Source organism: Xenopus tropicalis, chromosome 8 (genome assembly GCF_000004195.4).
Source record: "Xenopus tropicalis strain Nigerian chromosome 8, UCB_Xtro_10.0, whole genome shotgun sequence".
NCBI classification, from domain to species: Eukaryota; Metazoa; Chordata; class Amphibia; order Anura; family Pipidae; genus Xenopus; species Xenopus tropicalis.
This window is the reverse complement of record NC_030684.2, coordinates 144,406,619-144,425,583: the sequence shown is the minus strand read 5'-3', so window position 1 is coordinate 144,425,583 and position 18,965 is coordinate 144,406,619. Positions and strand designations below refer to the sequence as shown.

At 54.0% G+C, this 18,965-nt stretch overlaps 1 protein-coding gene across 4 annotated transcripts; it reads left to right on the top strand.

The window, feature by feature from the left end:
- The first annotated feature begins 656 nt into the window (after positions 1–656).
- On the top strand, positions 657–17,833 carry crtc2 (CREB regulated transcription coactivator 2). Of its 4 annotated transcripts, none has more exons than XM_031890786.1 (13): positions 657–1,147; positions 4,180–4,284; positions 5,214–5,330; positions 5,828–5,889; positions 7,139–7,207; positions 7,509–7,609; positions 7,711–7,793; positions 7,953–8,002; positions 9,050–9,291; positions 9,375–9,781; positions 9,863–10,636; positions 11,805–11,973; positions 14,664–17,833. In XM_031890786.1, exons 1-13 carry the CDS (start codon positions 998–1,000, stop codon positions 14,852–14,854), a joined length of 2,520 nt encoding a protein of 839 aa, XP_031746646.1. In that variant the 5' UTR covers positions 657–997; the 3' UTR covers positions 14,855–17,833. The 4 variants fall into 4 exon arrangements, with proteins under 4 accessions (XP_031746646.1, XP_031746645.1, XP_031746644.1 ...); XM_031890785.1 differs by having other exon boundaries at positions 658–1,147; positions 4,186–4,284; positions 14,646–17,833; XM_031890784.1 differs by having other exon boundaries at positions 659–1,147; positions 14,646–17,833.
- The last annotated feature ends 1,132 nt before the right edge of the window (positions 17,834–18,965 follow it).

The window sequence follows — 18,965 nt, the reverse complement described above, 5'->3', positions numbered from 1 at the left end:
TTGTTACTTTTTATTCCTTATCTTTCTATTTACTCCCTCCTCTATTCACATCCCTGTTCCTTTTTCAAACCACTGCCTGGTTGCTTAGTTAAATTGGACCCTAGCAACTAGATGATTCTGAATGGAGGTCACTGACCCCGGCAGCCAAAAACGATTGCTTTGCGCGGCTCCAGTTTTATTGTTATTGTTACTTTTTTTTTACTTATCTTTTTATTCAGCCCCTCCCCTATTCATATCCCTGTTCCTTTTTCAAACCACTGCCTGGTTGCTAAGTTGAATTGGACCCTAGCAACCAGATGGATTCTGAATTTCCCAATTGAAGAGCTGCTGAACAAAATGCTAAATAAAAAAAAGACCAATTGCAAATTGTCTCAGAATAACCCTCCCTGCATCACACTAAATGTTAATTTTTAGGTGGGAAAATCCCTTTAGTATCATCTGTAGAAGTGACCCCGTTATGGGAGCTCCCTATAGAGCCTCTATGTCCCCTGTATAAACCTATTTATTGTAATATTAATACACGTTGTTAATATTAATAGTAATAATTACAGTGACCCCCTGGAAGTATAGGGACAGGATTCCTACACCCGTTTTCCTGTCACACAACAGTGTTTATCCCTCCCTCCAGACCCGCCCTTTATTTCCTTTCACACAAACGTAGCGAAGGCTCCGCCCCAAGCCGCAGGCCGCCACCACTTTATTCACACCCAAACTGGCGGGCCAGAAGGTAACAGCGTCGGTGCCGCATGGGAATTGTAGTTTTAACGTGATTCACTCGACGTCTATTTCAAGCGCTTGGAACTACGTTTCCCGACAAGCAGTGGGACGTCGTCTGCCCACGTAACGCGGAGCCCGACGGGAGATGTAGTTTCGCTTCGTGCCGTTGGGCTTTGAGTTTCTCGAGTTCAGCGGCGCGTTGGAACTACGTGTCCCGGCGTGCCTAGCGCTGTGTTTTTCCACCGGGGGTTTTCTCGGCGGCTGCGGAAGGGAGCGAAAGATGGCGGCTTCGGCGGGGGCCAACGGGCCGGGCTCGGCCTCGTCCTCCAACCCGCGCAAATTCAGCGAAAAGATCGCCCTGCAGCGCCAGAGACAAGCGGAGGAGACGGCGGCCTTCGAGGAGGTCATGATGGACATCGGCTCCACCCGGGTACCCGCGTTCTGCCACTTGTCTGCCATTGGCCAGTTATAGTGTTGCGTGGGAACTGGTGCAGCCCCTGGGGTGGTTTTATCCCAACTGTGAGCTCTATGGGGCAGTTATATTGCCTGACAGGAAGTGATACCCCCCCCAACCTGGGATCTGTCAGTGATACCCCCCCCCCAACCTGGGATCTGTCAGTGATACCCCCCCCCCAACCTGGGATCTGTCAGTGATACCCCCCCAAACCTGGGATCTGTCAGTGATACCCCCCCCCAACCTGGGATCTGTCAGTGATACCCCCCCCCAACCTGGGATCTGTCAGTGATACCCCCCCCAACCTGGGATCTGTCAGTGATACCCCCCCCCCCAACCTGGGATCTGTCAGTGATACCCCCCCCCCCAACCTGGGATCTGTCAGTGATACCCCCCCCCCCCAACCTGGGATCTGTCAGTGATACCCCCCCCAACCTGGGATCTGTCAGTGATACCCCCCCCCAACCTGGGATCTGTCAGTGATACCCCCCCCCAACCTGGGATCTGTCAGTGATACCCCCCCCCAACCTGGGATCTGTCAGTGATACCCCCCCCCCAACCTGGGATCTGTCAGTGATACCCCCCCCCAACCTGGGATCTGTCAGTGATACCCCCCCCCAACCTGGGATCTGTCAGTGATACCCCCCCCCAACCTGGGATCTGTCAGTGATACCCCCCCCAACCTGGGATCTGTCAGTGATACCCCCCCCAACCTGGGATCTGTCAGTGATACCCCCCCCAACCTGGGATCTGTCAGTGATACCCCCCCAACCTGGGATCTGTCAGTGATACCCCCCCCAACCTGGGATCTGTCAGTGATACCCCCCCCCAACCTGGGATCTGTCAGTGATACCCCCCCCCCAACCTGGGATCTGTCAGTGATACCCCCCAACCTGGGATCTGTCAGTGATACCCCCCCCCCAACCTGGGATCTGTCAGTTATACCCCCCCCCCCAACCTGGGATCTGTCAGTTATACCCCCCCCCTAACCTGGGATCTGTCAGTGATACCCCCCCAACCTGGGATCTGTCAGTGATACCCCCCCCAACCTGGGATCTGTCAGTGATACCCCCCCAACCTGGGATCTGTCAGTGATACCCCCCAACCTGGGATCTGTCAGTGATACCCCCCCAACCTGGGATCTGTCAGTGATACCCCCCCCCAACCTGGGATCTGTCAGTGATACCCCCCCAACCTGGCATCTGTCAGTGATACCCCCCCCAACCTGGCATCTGTCAGTGATACCCCCCCCAACCTGGGATCTGTCAGTTATACCCCCCCCCCAACCTGGGATCTGTCAGTTATACCCCCCCCCAACCTGGGATCTGTCAGTGATACCCCCCCCAACCTGGGATCTGTCAGTGATACCCCCCCCAACCTGGGATCTGTCAGTGATACCCCCCCCAACCTGGGATCTGTCAGTGATACCCCCCCCAACCTGTGATCTGTCATTTATACCCCCCCCCCAACTTGGGATCTGTCAGTGATACCCCCCCCAACCTGGGATCTGTCAGTGATACCCCCCCAACCTGGGATCTGTCAGTGATACCCCCCCAACCTGGGATCTGTCAGTTATACCCCCCCCCCCAACCTGGGATTTGTCAGTTATACCCCCCCAACCTGGGATCTGTCAGTGATACCCCCCCCAACCTGGGATCTGTCAGTGATACCCCCCCCAACCTGGGATCTGTCAGTGATACCCCCCCAACCTGGGATCTGTCAGTTATACCCCCCCCCCAACCTGGGATCTGTCAGTTATACCCCCCCAACCTGGGATCTGTCAGTGATACCCCCCCCAACCTGGGATCTGTCAGTGATACCCCCCCCAACCTGGGATCTGTCAGTGATACCCCCCCAACCTGGGATCTGTCAGTGATACCCCCCCAACCTGGGATCTGTCAGTGATACCCCCCCAACCTGGGATCTGTCAGTGATACCCCCCAACCTGGGATCTGTCAGTGATACCCCCCCAACCTGGGATCTGTCAGTTATACCCCCCCCCAACCTGGGATCTGTCAGTGATACCCCCCCCCCCAACCTGGGATCTGTCAGTGATACCCCCCCCCCAACCTGGGATCTGTCAGTGATACCCCCCTCAACCTGGCATCTGTCAGTTATACCCCCCTCAACCTGGCATCTGTCAGTTATACCCCCCCCAACCTGGCATCTGTCAGTTATACCCCCCCAACCTGGGATCTGTCAGTTATACCCCCCCCCAACCTGGGATCTGTCAGTGATACCCCCCCCAACCTGGGATCTGTCAGTTATACCCCCCCCCAACCTGAGATCTGTCAGTGACAGTGATACCCCCCCAACCTGGCATCTGTCAGTTATACCCCCCCCCAACCTGGGATCTGTCAGTGACAGTGATACCCCCCAACCTGGGATCTGTCAGTGACAGTTATACCCCCCCCCAACCTGGCATTTGTCAGTTATACCCCCCCCAACCTGGCATCTGTCAGTGATACCCCCCCAACCTGGGATCTGTCAGTGACAGTGATACCCCCCCCCAACCTGGGATCTGTCAGTGACAGTGATACCCCCCCAACCTGGGATCTGTCAGTGACAGTGATACCCCCCCAACCTGGGATCTGTCAGTGATACCCCCCCAACCTGGCAATTGTCAGTGATACCCCCCCAACCTGGGATCTGTCAGTGACAGTGGTACCCCCCCAACCTGGGATCTGTCAGTGGCAGTGGTACCCCCCCAACCTGGAATCTGTCAGTGGCAGTGGTACCCCCCCCAACCTGGGATCTGTCAGTGGCAGTGGTACCCCCCCAACCTGGGATCTGTCAGTGGCAGTGATACCCCCCCCAACCTGGGATCTGTCAGTGGCAGTGGTACCCCCCCAACCTGGGATCTGTCAGTGGCAGTGATACCCCCCCCCCCCAACCTGGGATCTGTCAGTGGCAGTGATACCCCCCCACACACACAGACAGGGAGACAGACAGACAGACAGTGCCCGTGCAGTACAGACTGTGCCATTAAGTTGCTGTGTGTGTGACAGTTACAGGTGCAGAAGCTCAGAATGGCGCATATGAGGGGCCCTTACTATGGGGGGTCACTCCCCAACGTCAACCAGATCGGCAGCGGCGGCAGCGCAGAGTTTCAGGTGATTATTTGTACCCGGGAGTGTTGGTTTTGTTGGTGTCACTGCTCTACCCCCCCATGTAACCCCCTCTGTTGTACTGCAGGGCCCCCCATGTAACCCCCTCTGTTGTACTGCAGGGCCCCCCATGTAACCCCCTCTGTTGTATTGCAGGGCCCCCCATGTAACCCCCTCTGTTGTACTGCAGGGCCCCCATGTAACCCCCTCTGTTGTATTGCAGGGCCCCCCATGTAACCCCCTCTGTTGTATTGCAGGGCCCCCCATGTAACCCCCTCTGTTGTATTGCAGGGCCCCCCATGTAACCCCCTCTGTTGTACTGCAGGGCCCCCATGTAACCCCCTCTGTTGTACTGCAGGGCCCCCCATGTAACCCCCTCTGTTGTATTGCAGGGCCCCCCATGTAACCCCCTCTGTTGTACTGCAGGGCCCCCCATGTAACCCCCTCTGTTGTATTGCAGGGCCCCCATGTAACCCCCTCTGTTGTATTGCTGGGCCCCCCATGTAACCCCCTCTGTTGTATTGCAGGGCCCCCATGTAACCCCCCTCTGTTGTATTGCAGGGCCCCCCATGTAACCCCCTCTGTTGTATTGCAGGGCCCCCCATGTAACCCCCTATGTTGTATTGCAGGGCCCCCCATGTAACCCCCCTCTGTTGTATTGCAGGGCCCCCCATGTAACCCCCTCTGTTGTATTGCAGGGCCCCCCATGTAACCCCCTCTGTTGTATTGCAGGGCCCCCCATGTAACCCCCTCTGTTGTACTGCAGGGCCCCCCATGTAACCCCCTCTGTTGTATTGCAGGGCCCCCATGTAACCCCCTCTGTTGTATTGCAGGGCCCCCCATGTAACCCCCTCTGTTGTATTGCAGGGCCCCCCATGTAACCCCCTCTGTTGTATTGCAGGGCCCCCCATGTAACCCCCTCTGTTGTATTGCAGTGCCCCCCACATTCCCCCCTGGAATCATCTCGCAGCACCCGCCACCATGGTCTCGTGGAGAGAGTTCAGCGAGACCCCCGCCGGATGATGTCGCCCCTGCGCCGATACATGCGCCAAATATCCTTTGCTTTGCACCAATACATAGCGCTCTATGGCGCCCCCTAGTGCTCTCAGTCTGCTGGTACATTGGGCATTACATATATAAATCCTCCAATTAGAATTCAGTTGTGGATACAGGCGGTACCAATAGGGAGGCAGCCCGGTGCTGTATCGGCCCAAACAGATGCACCTTAAGAACACGGAACCGGGTTTTATTTAGGAATTAGGAATATTACTGTGATGTTTTTGGATTTCACCTCCCAGTATAGAGATTATAGAGGTTTAAGTTACCCTTGGCGGGTGGAGGCTACAGTCAGTTGGTCCTAATTTAGGGGATCGTCCCCCCCAACGAGACCTGGGTTGTAGGTCAGAAAGCCATAAGTCTTTCCTCTTCCTGTAGTTGCATTGTGGGAACATGGCAGATGGGAAGTGTGTGCCACCCTGGGCACCTGTTGGGCATCACCCAGCTCTACTCACACAGGCATTGGCTGGATTGCTTTCCTTAACTTGCCCACTTGGACAGCTCTCCCTACAACGCCTCCTACCTCTCACCGCAACAGGAGCCCAGCTGGAGAAGGTAATGTGACTCTAATTCCCAGAAGCCTCTGCTGGTACCAGCCATAGGGCCCCTAGAGGTTTATTTGCCTCAGCTCTGTAACATAGGGCCCCTAGAGGTTTATTTGCCCCAGCTCTGTAACATAGGGCCCCTAGAGGTTTATTTGCCCCAGCTCTGTAACATAGGGCCCCTAGAGGTTTATTTGCCTCAGCTCTGTAACATAGGGCCCCTAGAGGTTTATTTGCCCCAGCTCTGTAACATAGGGCCCCTAGAGGTTTATTTGCCCCAGCTCTGTAACATAGGGCCCCTAAAGATTTATTTGCCCCAGCTCTGTAACATAGGGCCCCTAGAGGTTTATTTGCCTCAGCTCTGTAACATAGGGCCCCTAGAGGTTTATTAGCCTCAGCTCTGTAACATAGGGCCCCTAGAGCTTTATTTGCCCCAGCTCTGTAACATGGGGCCCCTAGAGGTTTATTTGCCCCAGCTCTGTAACATAGGGCCCCTAGAGGTTTATTTGCCCCAGCTCTGTAACATAGGGCCCCTAGAGGTTTATTTGCCTCAGCTCTGTAACATAGGGCCCCTAGAGGTTTATTTGCCTCAGCTCTGTAACATAGGGCCCCTAGAGGTTTATTTGCCCAGCTCTGTAACATAGGGCCCCTAGAGGTTTATTTGCCCAGCTCTGTAACATAGGGCCCCTAGAGGTTTATTTGCCTCAGCTCTGTAACATAGGGCCCCTAGAGGTTTATTTGCCCCTGCCCTGTAACATAGGGCCCCTAGAGGTTTATTTGCCCCTGCTCTGTAACATAGGGCCCCTAGAAGCTTTAATACAAAACAAGAGGGCAATTAGGGATATAGGATATTAAAGGGACACACCCCCAATTCTATGTGCCCACCCATGAAGAACCGTTGTGCCACCAAGGACCCAGTTGCCTTACATTTGCCCCCATTTGCCCCGTGGCTGGTATTTATAGCTGACTATTCAGGCTGTGAATGGGAAGGACAGCGGCTGAAGACTAAAGAGCATTACACAGTTTGGGGGGTTCCTGCTTTTGATTGGTTCTCTGGGATGCTAGGGGCGGGGCTTCCTCCTGTGCGCTGCCGGGGGGCTCCTCTCTGGCAGAAGGAGACACATAAGTTAATATATGTGGCTGGAGCACCTAACCACAGGCCTTGTGCCCCCCACCCATTATATACCCCCCCCCCCCCCCCCGTGGCTGCCCACCCCAGACCCTCGGGTCCCTGGATAACTCTGCTGTTTTTCATTACAAAGGAACATGCCCTGGGGAAACTACCCCTCGGACACAGGACAGCTCTTTAGGTTGCCGACCGCCCTAAACAGGTGAAGTTTCTTCTGCCGCTTCCCTCTTTTTGCCGCTTCTCTCTGCCGCTTTGCTGCGTACTGGGAGGAGCTAAGCAGCTGTGTGGCCCCCTCCGCCCCCCCTGTACCACGAGTGCCTTATTGCATAGGGGTGTGTGTGGCTATATGGGTGTGTGCCTGGGCTAGCAGTGGGTGCTTGTGCTGGGTACCATAAGCAACGTGTGGCCCCTTCTGGCTTCAGTGTTTATTTCCTGCTTTGTCCCGGTGGCTACTTGCTGGCCCCTCCCACTAGCCCTGACGTGTGTCCATGGCTTCTCCTCAGGACAAACTCGGACTCTGCTCTCCATACCAGCGTGATGAATCCCAGCTCACAGGATCCATACGGAGCCGCACAGGGCATGGCGCTGCCCAACAGGAGAACCGGTGGGTTGGTTTGTTCCGGTAGTCGCCTGTAGGGGGGGGATTATGGGGTCGGTAGTCAGTTAAAGGCTCATGCCATGTTTCCTTCCCGATCTGCCCCTCAGCGTTTCTCTTTCCGGCGCCGGCTATAGAGGAGGACCTCCACTCAGATAGCAGCCACCTGCTGAGTCCGTGTGATGCTAAAAGGGTAAGTCTGTGGCCCTGTTGGAATGTGTGTGCGGGTTCATGTGGGTGCAGAGAGTGGCCCTGGGTGCCTGCCGTCTCCTCTCATGGGGTAATGGGATGTGCATCTGTTTTGTGTGTACATAAATCATTGCTGCTCTGTTAATATTTTTTTGCCCCACAGATGCTCATGTCGTCTTCTCGGCCCAAATCCTGTGAAGTTCCAGGCATTAAGTAAGTGACAGCCCAGGCCCACACCTTACGAGCAGTAGTACCATAAGGGTTATTTTGCAGGAAAAAGTAGGGGAACCTAGAACCATATTATGCTGTACACTGCACAGTAGGGGTTCCTAGAACCATATTATGTTGTACACTGAGCAGTAGGATTACCTAGAACCATATTATATTGTACACTGGGCAGTAGGGGTTGTTGTTGTACACTGGGCAGTAGGGGTATCTAGAACCGTATTATGTTGTGCACTGGGCAGTAGGGGTATTTAGAACTGTATTATGTTGTACACTGGGCAGTAGGGGTATCTAGAACTGTATTATGTTGTACACTGGGCAGTAGGGGTATCTAGAACCGTATTATGTTGTACACTGGGCAGTAGGGGTACCTAGAACGGTATTATGTTGTACACTGGGCAGTAGGGGTACCCAGAACCTTATTATGTTGTACACTGGGCAGTAGGGGTATCTAGAACCGTATTATGTTGTACACTGGGCAGTAGGGGTATCTAGAACGGTATTATGTTGTACACTGGGCAGTAGGGGTACCCAGAACCGTATTATGTTGTACACTGGGCAGTAGGGGTATCTAGAACCGTATTATGTTGTACACTGGGCAGTAGGGGTACCCAGAACCGCATTATGTTGTACACTGGGCAGTAGGGGTACCTAGAACCATATTATGTTGTACACTGGGCAGTAGGGGTACCTAGAACCATATTATGTTGTACACTTGGCAGTAGGTGTTGTTGTTGTACACTGGGCAGTAGGGGTACCTAGAACTGTATTATGTTGTATACTGGGCAGTAGGGGTACCTAGAACCGTATTAGGTTGTACACTGGGCAGTAGGGGTACCTAGAACTGTATTATGTTGTATATTGGGCAGTAGGGGTACCTAGAACCGTATTAGATTGTACACTGGGCAGTAGGGGTACCTAGGACTGTATTATGTTGTACATTGGGCAGTAAGGTTACCTAGAACCATATTATACTGTACACTGGGCAGTAGGGGCACCTAGAACCATTTGTGATTGTTCTCTTTGTCATTGCAGCATTTGCCCATCAGTGGACGAGCCCACAAGTATCCCTCCAGTGCCCTCTGTCCTTAATTCTGGGGGCTCACTGCCGGACCTGACTAATTTGCACCTGCCTTCCCCTCTCCCCACCCCCCTGGATCTGGACGAGTCAGGATTCAGTAGCCTCAGCGGGGGCAGCAGCACTGGCAATCTGGCCAACACCATGACCCATTTGGGCATCAGCAGGATGGGGCTGGCCCCAGAGTATGAGATTCCAGGTACCACCCAGATAGATACTCGCCCATTCTGCCTTCCCATAATCCCCTGGGCTGGGCTTTAATTTCTCTCTCTCTCTGTGCAGGTTACTCCCCATCGTCAGTGCAGAACTCGCTGAGTCGGTCGTCCCTTCAGTCATCACTGAGCAACCCGAACCTTCAGGCCTCCCTTAGCAACCCCTCCCTGCAGGCCTCCCTTAGCAACCCCTCCCTGCAGACCTCCTATAGCAATCCCTCCCTGCAGTCCTCTCTGAGCAGCCAATCCCTGACCTCTTCCCTCAGCAACAGCAGCCAGAGCCTTCCCTCGGCCTACAGCACCCCATCCTCGCCATCCTCCTCATTCCCTCCCCCGGTGCCCACCCCCATGAACACGTCCCCGCGCCGGAGAGTCCCACTGAGCCCTCTCACTCTCCCTCTGGGGGGGGACTCTAGAAGGGCCCACCAGAAGCAGTTCTCCCCTACTATGTCTCCTACACTGAGTTCCATTACCCAGGTAGGTGTGTGTGTGAGTGGGCGGGGTCACGTGCCCCCCTGTTCCGTGCCCCACCTCTGATCCTGTCCCTTTGTTTCTCAGGGAGTCCCCTTGGATACAAGCAAATTTCCTGGTGACCAGAGGCTGCCCCCATACCACTTTAGCCATGCCAGTCTACTTCACCCGTCTCAGCAGCCTCAACAGCCCCTGCATCAATCCCAGCAGCCTTTGCACCAGCAACTTCAGCCGCCGTCCCAGCAGCCTTTGCACCAGCAACTCCAGCAGCCTTTGCACCAGCAACTTCAGCCGCCGTCCCAGCAGCCTTTGCACCAGCAACTTCAGCCGCCGTCCCAGCAGCCTTTGCACCAGCAACTTCAGCCGCTGTCCCAGCAGCCTTTGCACCAGCAACTCCAGCCACCGTCCCAGCAGCCTTTGCACCGTTCCCAGCAGCCATCACATCAGGCTCAGCAGTCGTCCCAGCAGCCACTATTGCACCAGTCCCAGCAGCCTTTGCACCAATCCCCACACAATCTGCAGAATTCTGTGCACCAGTCCCAGCAGCCTCTGCCCCATTCCCAGTCGTCTGTCAACCAGTCCCAGCCAGCAGCCACCCCGTCCCCGCAATCTCAGCGCCAGTCCCAGGCACCCATGAATCCGTCTCAGCAACAGTCTGTGAAGCAGTCCCAGCAGATGTCTAACCAGTCCTCTCACCACAGTCAGCAGCCTCTGCAGCAGTATTCCCAGAAGCCTTTGCAACAAGCCCCCCCAGGTTCCCAGCAATTTCATTCTGCATCTCAGCACTTTCCTGCCCCGTGCCAGCAGAATTCAGGGGGCCAGCCGTACCAGCAGCTGTTTGAGCATTACAGCCTGGGCAGTGTGAGTATTCCCGGCAGCGCTCTCATCACTGGGTGTCTTTCTCTCTCTCTCTCTCATTGTGTGCTGCCCCATTGCACTTCTAGCTGGATCTTGTATCCTGTATGTTGCTAAGCGGGAAGGGATGCTGTATGTTGCTAAGCGGGAAGGGATGCTGTATGTTGCTAAGCGGGAAGGTGTATGTTGCTAAGCGGGAAGGGATGCTGTATGTTGCTAAGCGGGAAGGGATGCTGTATGTTGCTAAGCGGGAAGGGATGCTGTATGTTGCTAAGCGGGAAGGGACGCTGTATGTTGCTAAGCGGGAAGGTGTATGTTGCTAAGCGGGAAGGGATGCTGTATGTTGCTAAGCGGGAAGGGATGCTGTATGTTGCTAAGCGGGAAGGGATGCTGTCGGTTGCTATGGGGGAAGGGACGCTGTATGTTGCTAAGCGGGAAGGGACGCTGTATGTTGCTAAGCGGGAAGGGATGCAGTATGTTGCTATGGGGGAAGGGACGCTGTATGTTGCTAAGCGGGAAGGGACGCTGTATGTTGCTATGGGGGAAGGGACGCTGTATGTTGCTATGGGGGAAGGGACACTGTATGTTGCTAAGCGGGAAGGGATGCTGTATGTTGCTATGGGGGAAGGGATGCTGTATGTTGCTATGGGGGAAGGGATGCTGTATGTTGCTATGGGGGAAGGGATGCTGTATATTGCTAAGCAGGAAGGGATGCTGTATGTTGCTAAGCAGGAAGGGATGCTGTATGTTGCTAAGCGGGAAGGGATGCTGTGTGTTGCTAAGCGGGAAGGGATGCTGTGTGTTGCTAAGTGGGAAGGGATGCTGTGTGTTGCTAAGCGGGAAGGGATGCTGTATGTTGCTAAGCGGGAAGGGATGCTGTGTGTTGCTAAGCGGGAAGGGATGCTGTATGTTGCTAAGCGGGAAGGGATGCTGTATGTTGCTAAGCGGGAAAGGATGCTGTGTGTTGCTAGGGGGGAAAGGGATCATGCTGTCGGTTGCTAGGGGGGAAAGGGATCATGCTGTGGGTTGCTAGGGGGGAAAGGGATCATGCTGTCGGTTGCTAGGGGGGAAAGGGATCATGCTGTGGGTTGCTAGGGGGGAAGGGAGGGGTAAATAAAGAGCATAATGCACACAGCCGGGGTAACTGCGCTCCCATTCTCTGTTTCATGCTCAGTTGGAGCAGTTTAATATGCTGGAAGGACACAGTGGGGGCTTTGGTCTGACCGGGGGCTTCTTCTCTGGGGAGCAGCACGGCGGGACCCTGAATGGCACCCCGACTCTCAACAAGCAGAACCTCAACAACTGCAGCCGCCATGAACCCATCCCCGATATCATCCTCACAGGTTTGTCTCCTTCTGCCCCCTGTACCCGCCAGCTTCTCTCTCTCCTGCCCCCTACACCCCTCTACTTGCCCCTACACCCCTCTCCCTGCCCCTACACCTCTCTCCTGCCCCCTGTACCCACCAGCTTCTCTCTCTCCTGCCCCCTACACCCCTCTCCCTGCCCCTACACCTCTCTCCTGCCCCCTGTACCCACCAGCTTCTCTCTCTCCTGCCCCCTACACCCCTCTCCCTGCCCCTACACCTCTCTCCTGCCCCCTGTACCCGCCAGCTTCTCTCTCTCCTGCCCCCTACACCCCTCTCCCTGCCCCTACACCTCTCTCCTGCCCCCTGTACCCACCAGCTTCTCTCTCTCCTGCCCCCTACACCTCTCTCCCTGCCCCTACACCTCTCTCCTGCCCCCTGTACCCGCCAGCTTCTCTCTCTCCTGCCCCCTACACCCCTCTCCCTGCCCCTACACCTCTCTCCTGCCCCTACACCTCTCTCCTGCCCCTACACCTCTCTCCTGCCCCTACACCTCTCTCCTGCCCCTACACCTCTCTCCTGCCCCCTGTACCCGCCAGCTTCTCTCTCTCCTGCCCCCTACACCCCTCTCCCTGCCCCTACACCTCTCTCCTACCCCTTTCCCCCTCTCCCTGTACCTGCCAGCTTCCCTCTCCCTGCCCCCTGTACCTGCCAGCTTCTCTCTCCTGCCCCCTACACCTCTCTCCCTGCCTCCTATACCTGTCAGCTTTTCTCTCCTGCCCCCTATACCTGTCCGCTTTTCTCTCTCCTGCCCCCTACACCTGTCAGCTTCCCTCTCTCCTGCCCCTACACCCCTCTCTCCTGCCCCCTGTACCTGTCATCTTTTCTCTCTCCTGCCCCCTACACCCCTCTCCCTGCCCCCTACACCTCTCTCCTACCCCTCTTCCCCTCTCCCTGTACCTGTCAGCTTCCCTCTCCCCCTCTCCCTGTACCTGTCAGCTTCTCTCTCTCTCTCCTGCCCCCTACACCCCTCTCCTGCCCCCTACACCCCTCTCTCCTGCCCCCTGTACCTGTCATCTTTTCTCTCTCCTGCCCCCTACACCCCTCTCCTACCCCCTACCCTTCTCCCTGTACCTGTCATCTTTTCTCTCTCCTGCCCCCTACACCCCTCTCCTACCCCCTACCCTTCTCCCTGTACCTGTCAGCTTCCCTCTCCCTGCCTCCTCTACCTGCCAGCTTCTCTCTCCTGCCCCTACACCTCTCTCCCTGCCCCCTGAACCTGTCAGCTTCCCTCTCTCCTGCCCCTACACCCCTCTCCCTGCCCCCTGTACTTTTCAGCTTCTCTCTCTGTCCTGCCCCCTACACCTGTCAGCTTCTCTCTCCCGCCCCCTGCACCTCTCTCCCGCCCCCTACACCTCTCTCCTGCCCCCTGTACCGCCAGCTTCTCTCTCTCCTGCCCCCTACACCCCTCTCCCTGCCCCTACACCTCTCTCCTACCCCTTTCCCCCTCTCCCTGTACCTGCCAGCTTCCCTCTCCCTGCCCCCTGTACCTGCCAGCTTCTCTCTCCTGCCCCCTACACCTCTCTCCCTGCCTCCTATACCTGTCAGCTTTTCTCTCCTGCCCCCTATACCTGTCCGCTTTTCTCTCTCCTGCCCCCTACACCTGTCAGCTTCCCTCTCTCCTGCCCCTACACCCCTCTCTCCTGCCCCCTGTACCTGTCATCTTTTCTCTCTCCTGCCCCCTACACCCCTCTCCCTGCCCCCTACACCTCTCTCCTACCCCTCTTCCCCTCTCCCTGTACCTGTCAGCTTCCCTCTCCCCCTCTCCCTGTACCTGTCAGCTTCTCTCTCTCTCTCCTGCCCCCTACACCCCTCTCCTGCCCCCTACACCCCTCTCTCCTGCCCCCTGTACCTGTCATCTTTTCTCTCTCCTGCCCCCTACACCCCTCTCCTACCCCCTACCCTTCTCCCTGTACCTGTCATCTTTTCTCTCTCCTGCCCCCTACACCCCTCTCCTACCCCCTACCCTTCTCCCTGTACCTGTCAGCTTCCCTCTCCCTGCCTCCTCTACCTGCCAGCTTCTCTCTCCTGCCCCTACACCTCTCTCCCTGCCCCCTGAACCTGTCAGCTTCCCTCTCTCCTGCCCCTACACCCCTCTCCCTGCCCCCTGTACTTTTCAGCTTCTCTCTCTGTCCTGCCCCCTACACCTGTCAGCTTCTCTCTCCCGCCCCCTGCACCTCTCTCCCGCCCCCTACACCTCTCTCCCGCCCCCTACACCTCTCTCCCGCCCCCTACACCTCTCTCCCTGCCCCATACACCTGTCAGCTTCTCTCTCACCTGCTTATTCACCTTTCAGCTTCTCTCTGACCTGTCGGTGTTTTTCATGGAAGAATCTGCCTTTGGTAGAATAAGGGGATCAGTAATAGCAAGGGATCCATTCTCGGTGCCCCCTAATGATGCACAGGGGGGTCCCTCCTCCTTATTCGCCAGTATTACCCACATTTGCATTCCCATATAGAGGGGGGGGCAACTACAGTGATTGGGGCATCAGGTACCAGGCACGACAAACATGATTGGTTAATGTCAGAATACAGTTATTAGAAGAAAATGGGGCGTGGTTACTGGATGAGAATGTATCCTTGCTGTACAAATTCCCTTCTCTGATTGGCCTGTGGTCATGTGATGCCTCTTACCTGCCTGTTCCCTCACAGCTGTGGACTCCCCACCAGGTTTCTCTAAGGAAATCACATCTGCCTTGTCCTGCGTCCCGGGCTTTGAGGTTGACCAGTCACTGGGGTTAGAAGAAGACCTTAACATTGAACCACTCACCTTGGACGGACTCAACATGCTGAGCGACCCCTACGCCCTCCTTACCGACCCCATGGTGGAGGATTCTTTCCGCTCCGACCGGTTACAATGAAGGGGGGCGGGTTGGCTCTGGTAAAGCTTCTCCCCCCACGGCGTCCATTTTGCCCAAGCGTTCTCAGGGGTTTCCATCTCCAGCATGAAGATCCAACCAACCAAAGAAAAGCCCAACTCTTTGTACAGAGAAACATGAACTATATTTACTCGGCCTGAGCATCAAAGAGCTAAGAATGTTCTGATAGAATGTTCTGGTGCTGTGCTGGACACAGATCATCCCCCCAATCTACTGGGTTTATTCTGCCTTCCTAATACGCTGGTTTGTTTAGATGGAATATTCCGAACCAGAAGATTTATTACATGATGGAGCCAGTCATGGAGACCCTGAAGGTCCAAACTTGTAGGAGAGGAAGATGCCAAGGGATTCCATATTAGCTGGGTGATCCTGTTCATGTCAAAACAGAACCCAATCAGTAGGTCAACGTGAAAGTGAAGACCCTAAGGGGCGGGATAATCATGGTGGGAAGATCCTCTCTGACAGAATATTGTCTATATATGAGAGTAATTCAGGTCCAACCCAGACCTGACACTATATCACCAAAGGCATAGAGACCCCGGGCCTGCTCATTCGGAGCCCAAGGGTATTAACCTGGAGTTATTGTCTCTGCTCTTCTGGGAAGGTTCCCACCAGATGTTGGACCCTGTAGGCCAGTCAAGTTCTTCCACTGCCTTCTCACCAAGCTAATTCAGTAAGGACGTTGGGTTGTGCATAAGGTCCTTATTGAGATGAAGAAGGAAAAAGCCTTCAGTGAATGTTCCACAGAGTAGGGAATGCTAAGAACCTTATTGAGAGCTGTAGTGCTGAGGTTTCATTGGAAGCCATGGCCGTTATTCCTCCTCCATTAAATCAGGCAGGTAGTGTTCTCCTGGCATCCCCAGGCTACTCCATCAGAGAGAGAACACATTTCCACTGCTCCGGGAGTCTCAACACAACCCTACTGGCAACGATTGGCATGGTGGGCATGGGTGGGCCATGGAATACCCCTTTGCTTGCAGAGAGTTTGGAATAAAAGTGACTATAGAGAACAAGTGATTTTAGATATTACTGTACTGAGACTCTTCCCACCCATCAGACCTATGCAAAGGGTCACTTTCTACTCAAGGGACCTGTGCAGAACTTCTACCCGTCGCCAGATGCACGTCTCAACCATCAGACCTATCCAAAGGCTCAAAGGCTATCCCAAGTTGTCCATTGACCCTATCACATGGTTCATTTCTTATCCATTAGGCCTATAAACCCAACTTCCTTCCCATCAGACCTACCCAAGGGGTCACTTCCTACTCATGGGACCTATGCACAGCTGACCTTATACCCATCACCAGAAGCAAATGTCTCAACCATCAGACCTATCCAAAGACTCATGGGCTATTCAAGTTGTATTTCCTTTCCATGGAACCTATCACATGCATGGAACTGATCACATGGTTCACTTCCAATCCTATAAGGCCTATAAATGCCCAACTTCCTACCCATCAGACCTACCCAAGTGGTCACTTCCTACTCAGTGGATCTATGCAGAGCTGACCTTATAGCCATCACCAGAAGCAAATGTCTCAAGCATCAGACCTATCCAAAGACTCATGGGCTATTCAAGTTGTCCATTGACCCTATCACACAGTTCATTGTCTATCCGTTAGGCCTATAAAAACCCAACTTCCTACCCAAGAGGTTACTTCCTACTCATGGGACCGGTGCAGAGCTTCTACCCATTGCCAGATGCATGTCTCTACCATCAGACCTATCCAAAGACTCATGGGCTATTCAAGTTGTCCATTGACCCTATGACATGGTTCATTTCCTATCCATTAGGCCTATAAAAACCCAACTTCCTTTCCATGGAACCTATCACAAGCATGGAACTGATCACATGGTGCACTTCCTATTCTAGAAGACCTATAGGTGCCCAACTTCCTACCCATCAGACCTAGTAAAAGGGTCACTTTCTATTCATGGGACACGTGCAGAGCTTCTACCCATCACCAGAAGCAAATGTCAACCATCAGACCTATCCAGAGACTCATGGGCTATCCCAAGTTTTCCATTGACCCTATCACATGGTTCATTTCCTATCCATTAGGCCTATAAAAACCCAACTTCCTACCCATCAGACCTACCCAAGGGGTCGCTTCCTACTCAGTGGACTTATGCAGAGCTGACCTTAAACCCATCGCCAAAAGCAAATGTCTCAACCATGAGACCTATCCAAAGACTCATAGACTAGCCAAGTTGTATTTTCTTTCCATGGAACCTATGACACGCATGGAGCGATCAGACCTAGTGAAAGGGTCACTTCCTATTCATGGGACTCATGCAGAGCTTCTACCCATCGCCAGAAGCAACCATCAGACTGATCCAGAGACTAATGGGCTATCCCAACTTGTCCATTGACCCTATCTCACTGTTCATTTCCTATCCATTAAGGCCTATAAAAACCCAACTTCTTTCCATGGAACCTATCACAAGCATGGAACCGATCACATGGTGCACTTCCTATCCATTAGGCCTATAAAAACCCAACTTCCTACCCACCAGACCTACCCAAGGGGTCGCTTCCTACTCAGTGGACCTATGCAGAGCTGACCTTAAACCCATCGCCAAAAGCAAATGTCTCAACCATCAGACCTACCCAAGGGCTCACTTCCTTCTCATTGGACCTATGCACAGCTGACCTTATAGCCATCGCCAGAAGCAAATATCTCAACCATCAGACCTATCCAAAGACCCATGGGCTATCCCAAGTTGTATTTCCTTTCCATGAAACCTATCACACGCATGGAACCGATCACATGGTTAATTTCCTATCCATGTGGCCTATAAAAACCCAACTTCCTTCCCATCAGACCTACCCAAGGGGTCACTTCCTACTCAATGGACCTATGCAGAGCTTCTACCCATCGCCAGATGCAAATGTCTCAACCATCAGAACTATCCAAAGACCCATGGGCTATCCCAAGTTGTATTTCCTTTCCATGGAACCTATCACATTCATGGAACCGATCACATGGTGCATTTCCTATCCATGAGGCCTATAAATGCCCAACTTCCTTCCCATCAGACCTACCCAAGGGGTCACTTCCTACTCATTGGACCTATGCACAGCTGACCTTATAGCCATCGCCAGAAGCAAATGTCTCAACCATCAGACCTTTCCAAAGACCCATGGGCTATTCAAGCTGTATTTCCTTTCCATGGAACCTATCACCCGCATGGAACCGATCACATGGTGCATTTCCTATCCATTAGGCCAATAATTTACTCAACTTCCTACCCATCAGAACTTGTCTAAGGTTCTTCCTGCCCCGCAGACCTCCCAGGAAGACTTTCTATCCATAACGGTTATCCAGGAGCCGATTTCCTAAGCGACCGGTTTAGTCCAATAGTGGCTCATCTTACTTGCACCCAAGACAACTAACCAACCAGCACTTACCCCGAGCCAGAGTTCCTAACCAGTAGATGCAGAGTACTTACTAGCACTTAACCCAAGGCAACGGTTACAACTGAGTCCTTTAGCCATAGACTGACTTACCCCAGAGATGCCCTTCCTCACAGGTGGAATTACCCCGGGGTAACCAGCGGAAGGAGCAGACTTACCCAGCTACTAACCCAACGGGGCAAACCCGGTTCTGAACGGGACTTCCCAACCAGCAGGACCACCCTAAGGAGGCATCTGATTGGTGGGGTGACCCCATTTTTGCCCTCGTGGGGGCGCAAGTCAAACCTGATGGACTTTAATGCAAACTGTAAAATATTTTATTTTTTTAGAGAAAAAAAGAGAGTATTGTGAACTATTTTGAAGGATTTTATGTATTTGTATTGTTTTTATGATCCTGTATAAAAGCCAGAGGGAACGCCGGGGCACCCCCTTCCCATCATGCTTTTCGGCTAATGCTAGAAATATGACTATGGGTAGTAGTGTTGGCCCCCCAGCTTCTCATGGACTAAGCCCCGCCCCCCCACTTAGCTTTGGCTGTAACTCGGCATCAGCTGGGGGGCCCCCCATCCTGCTTTATATGCTGATAGCACTTACTGTGTATCGTGAACCCCCAAATTTGTTACACCAGCCAATCAGGTCATTGACCTTTCGCCATGGCATGAAGCGTTCTGATTG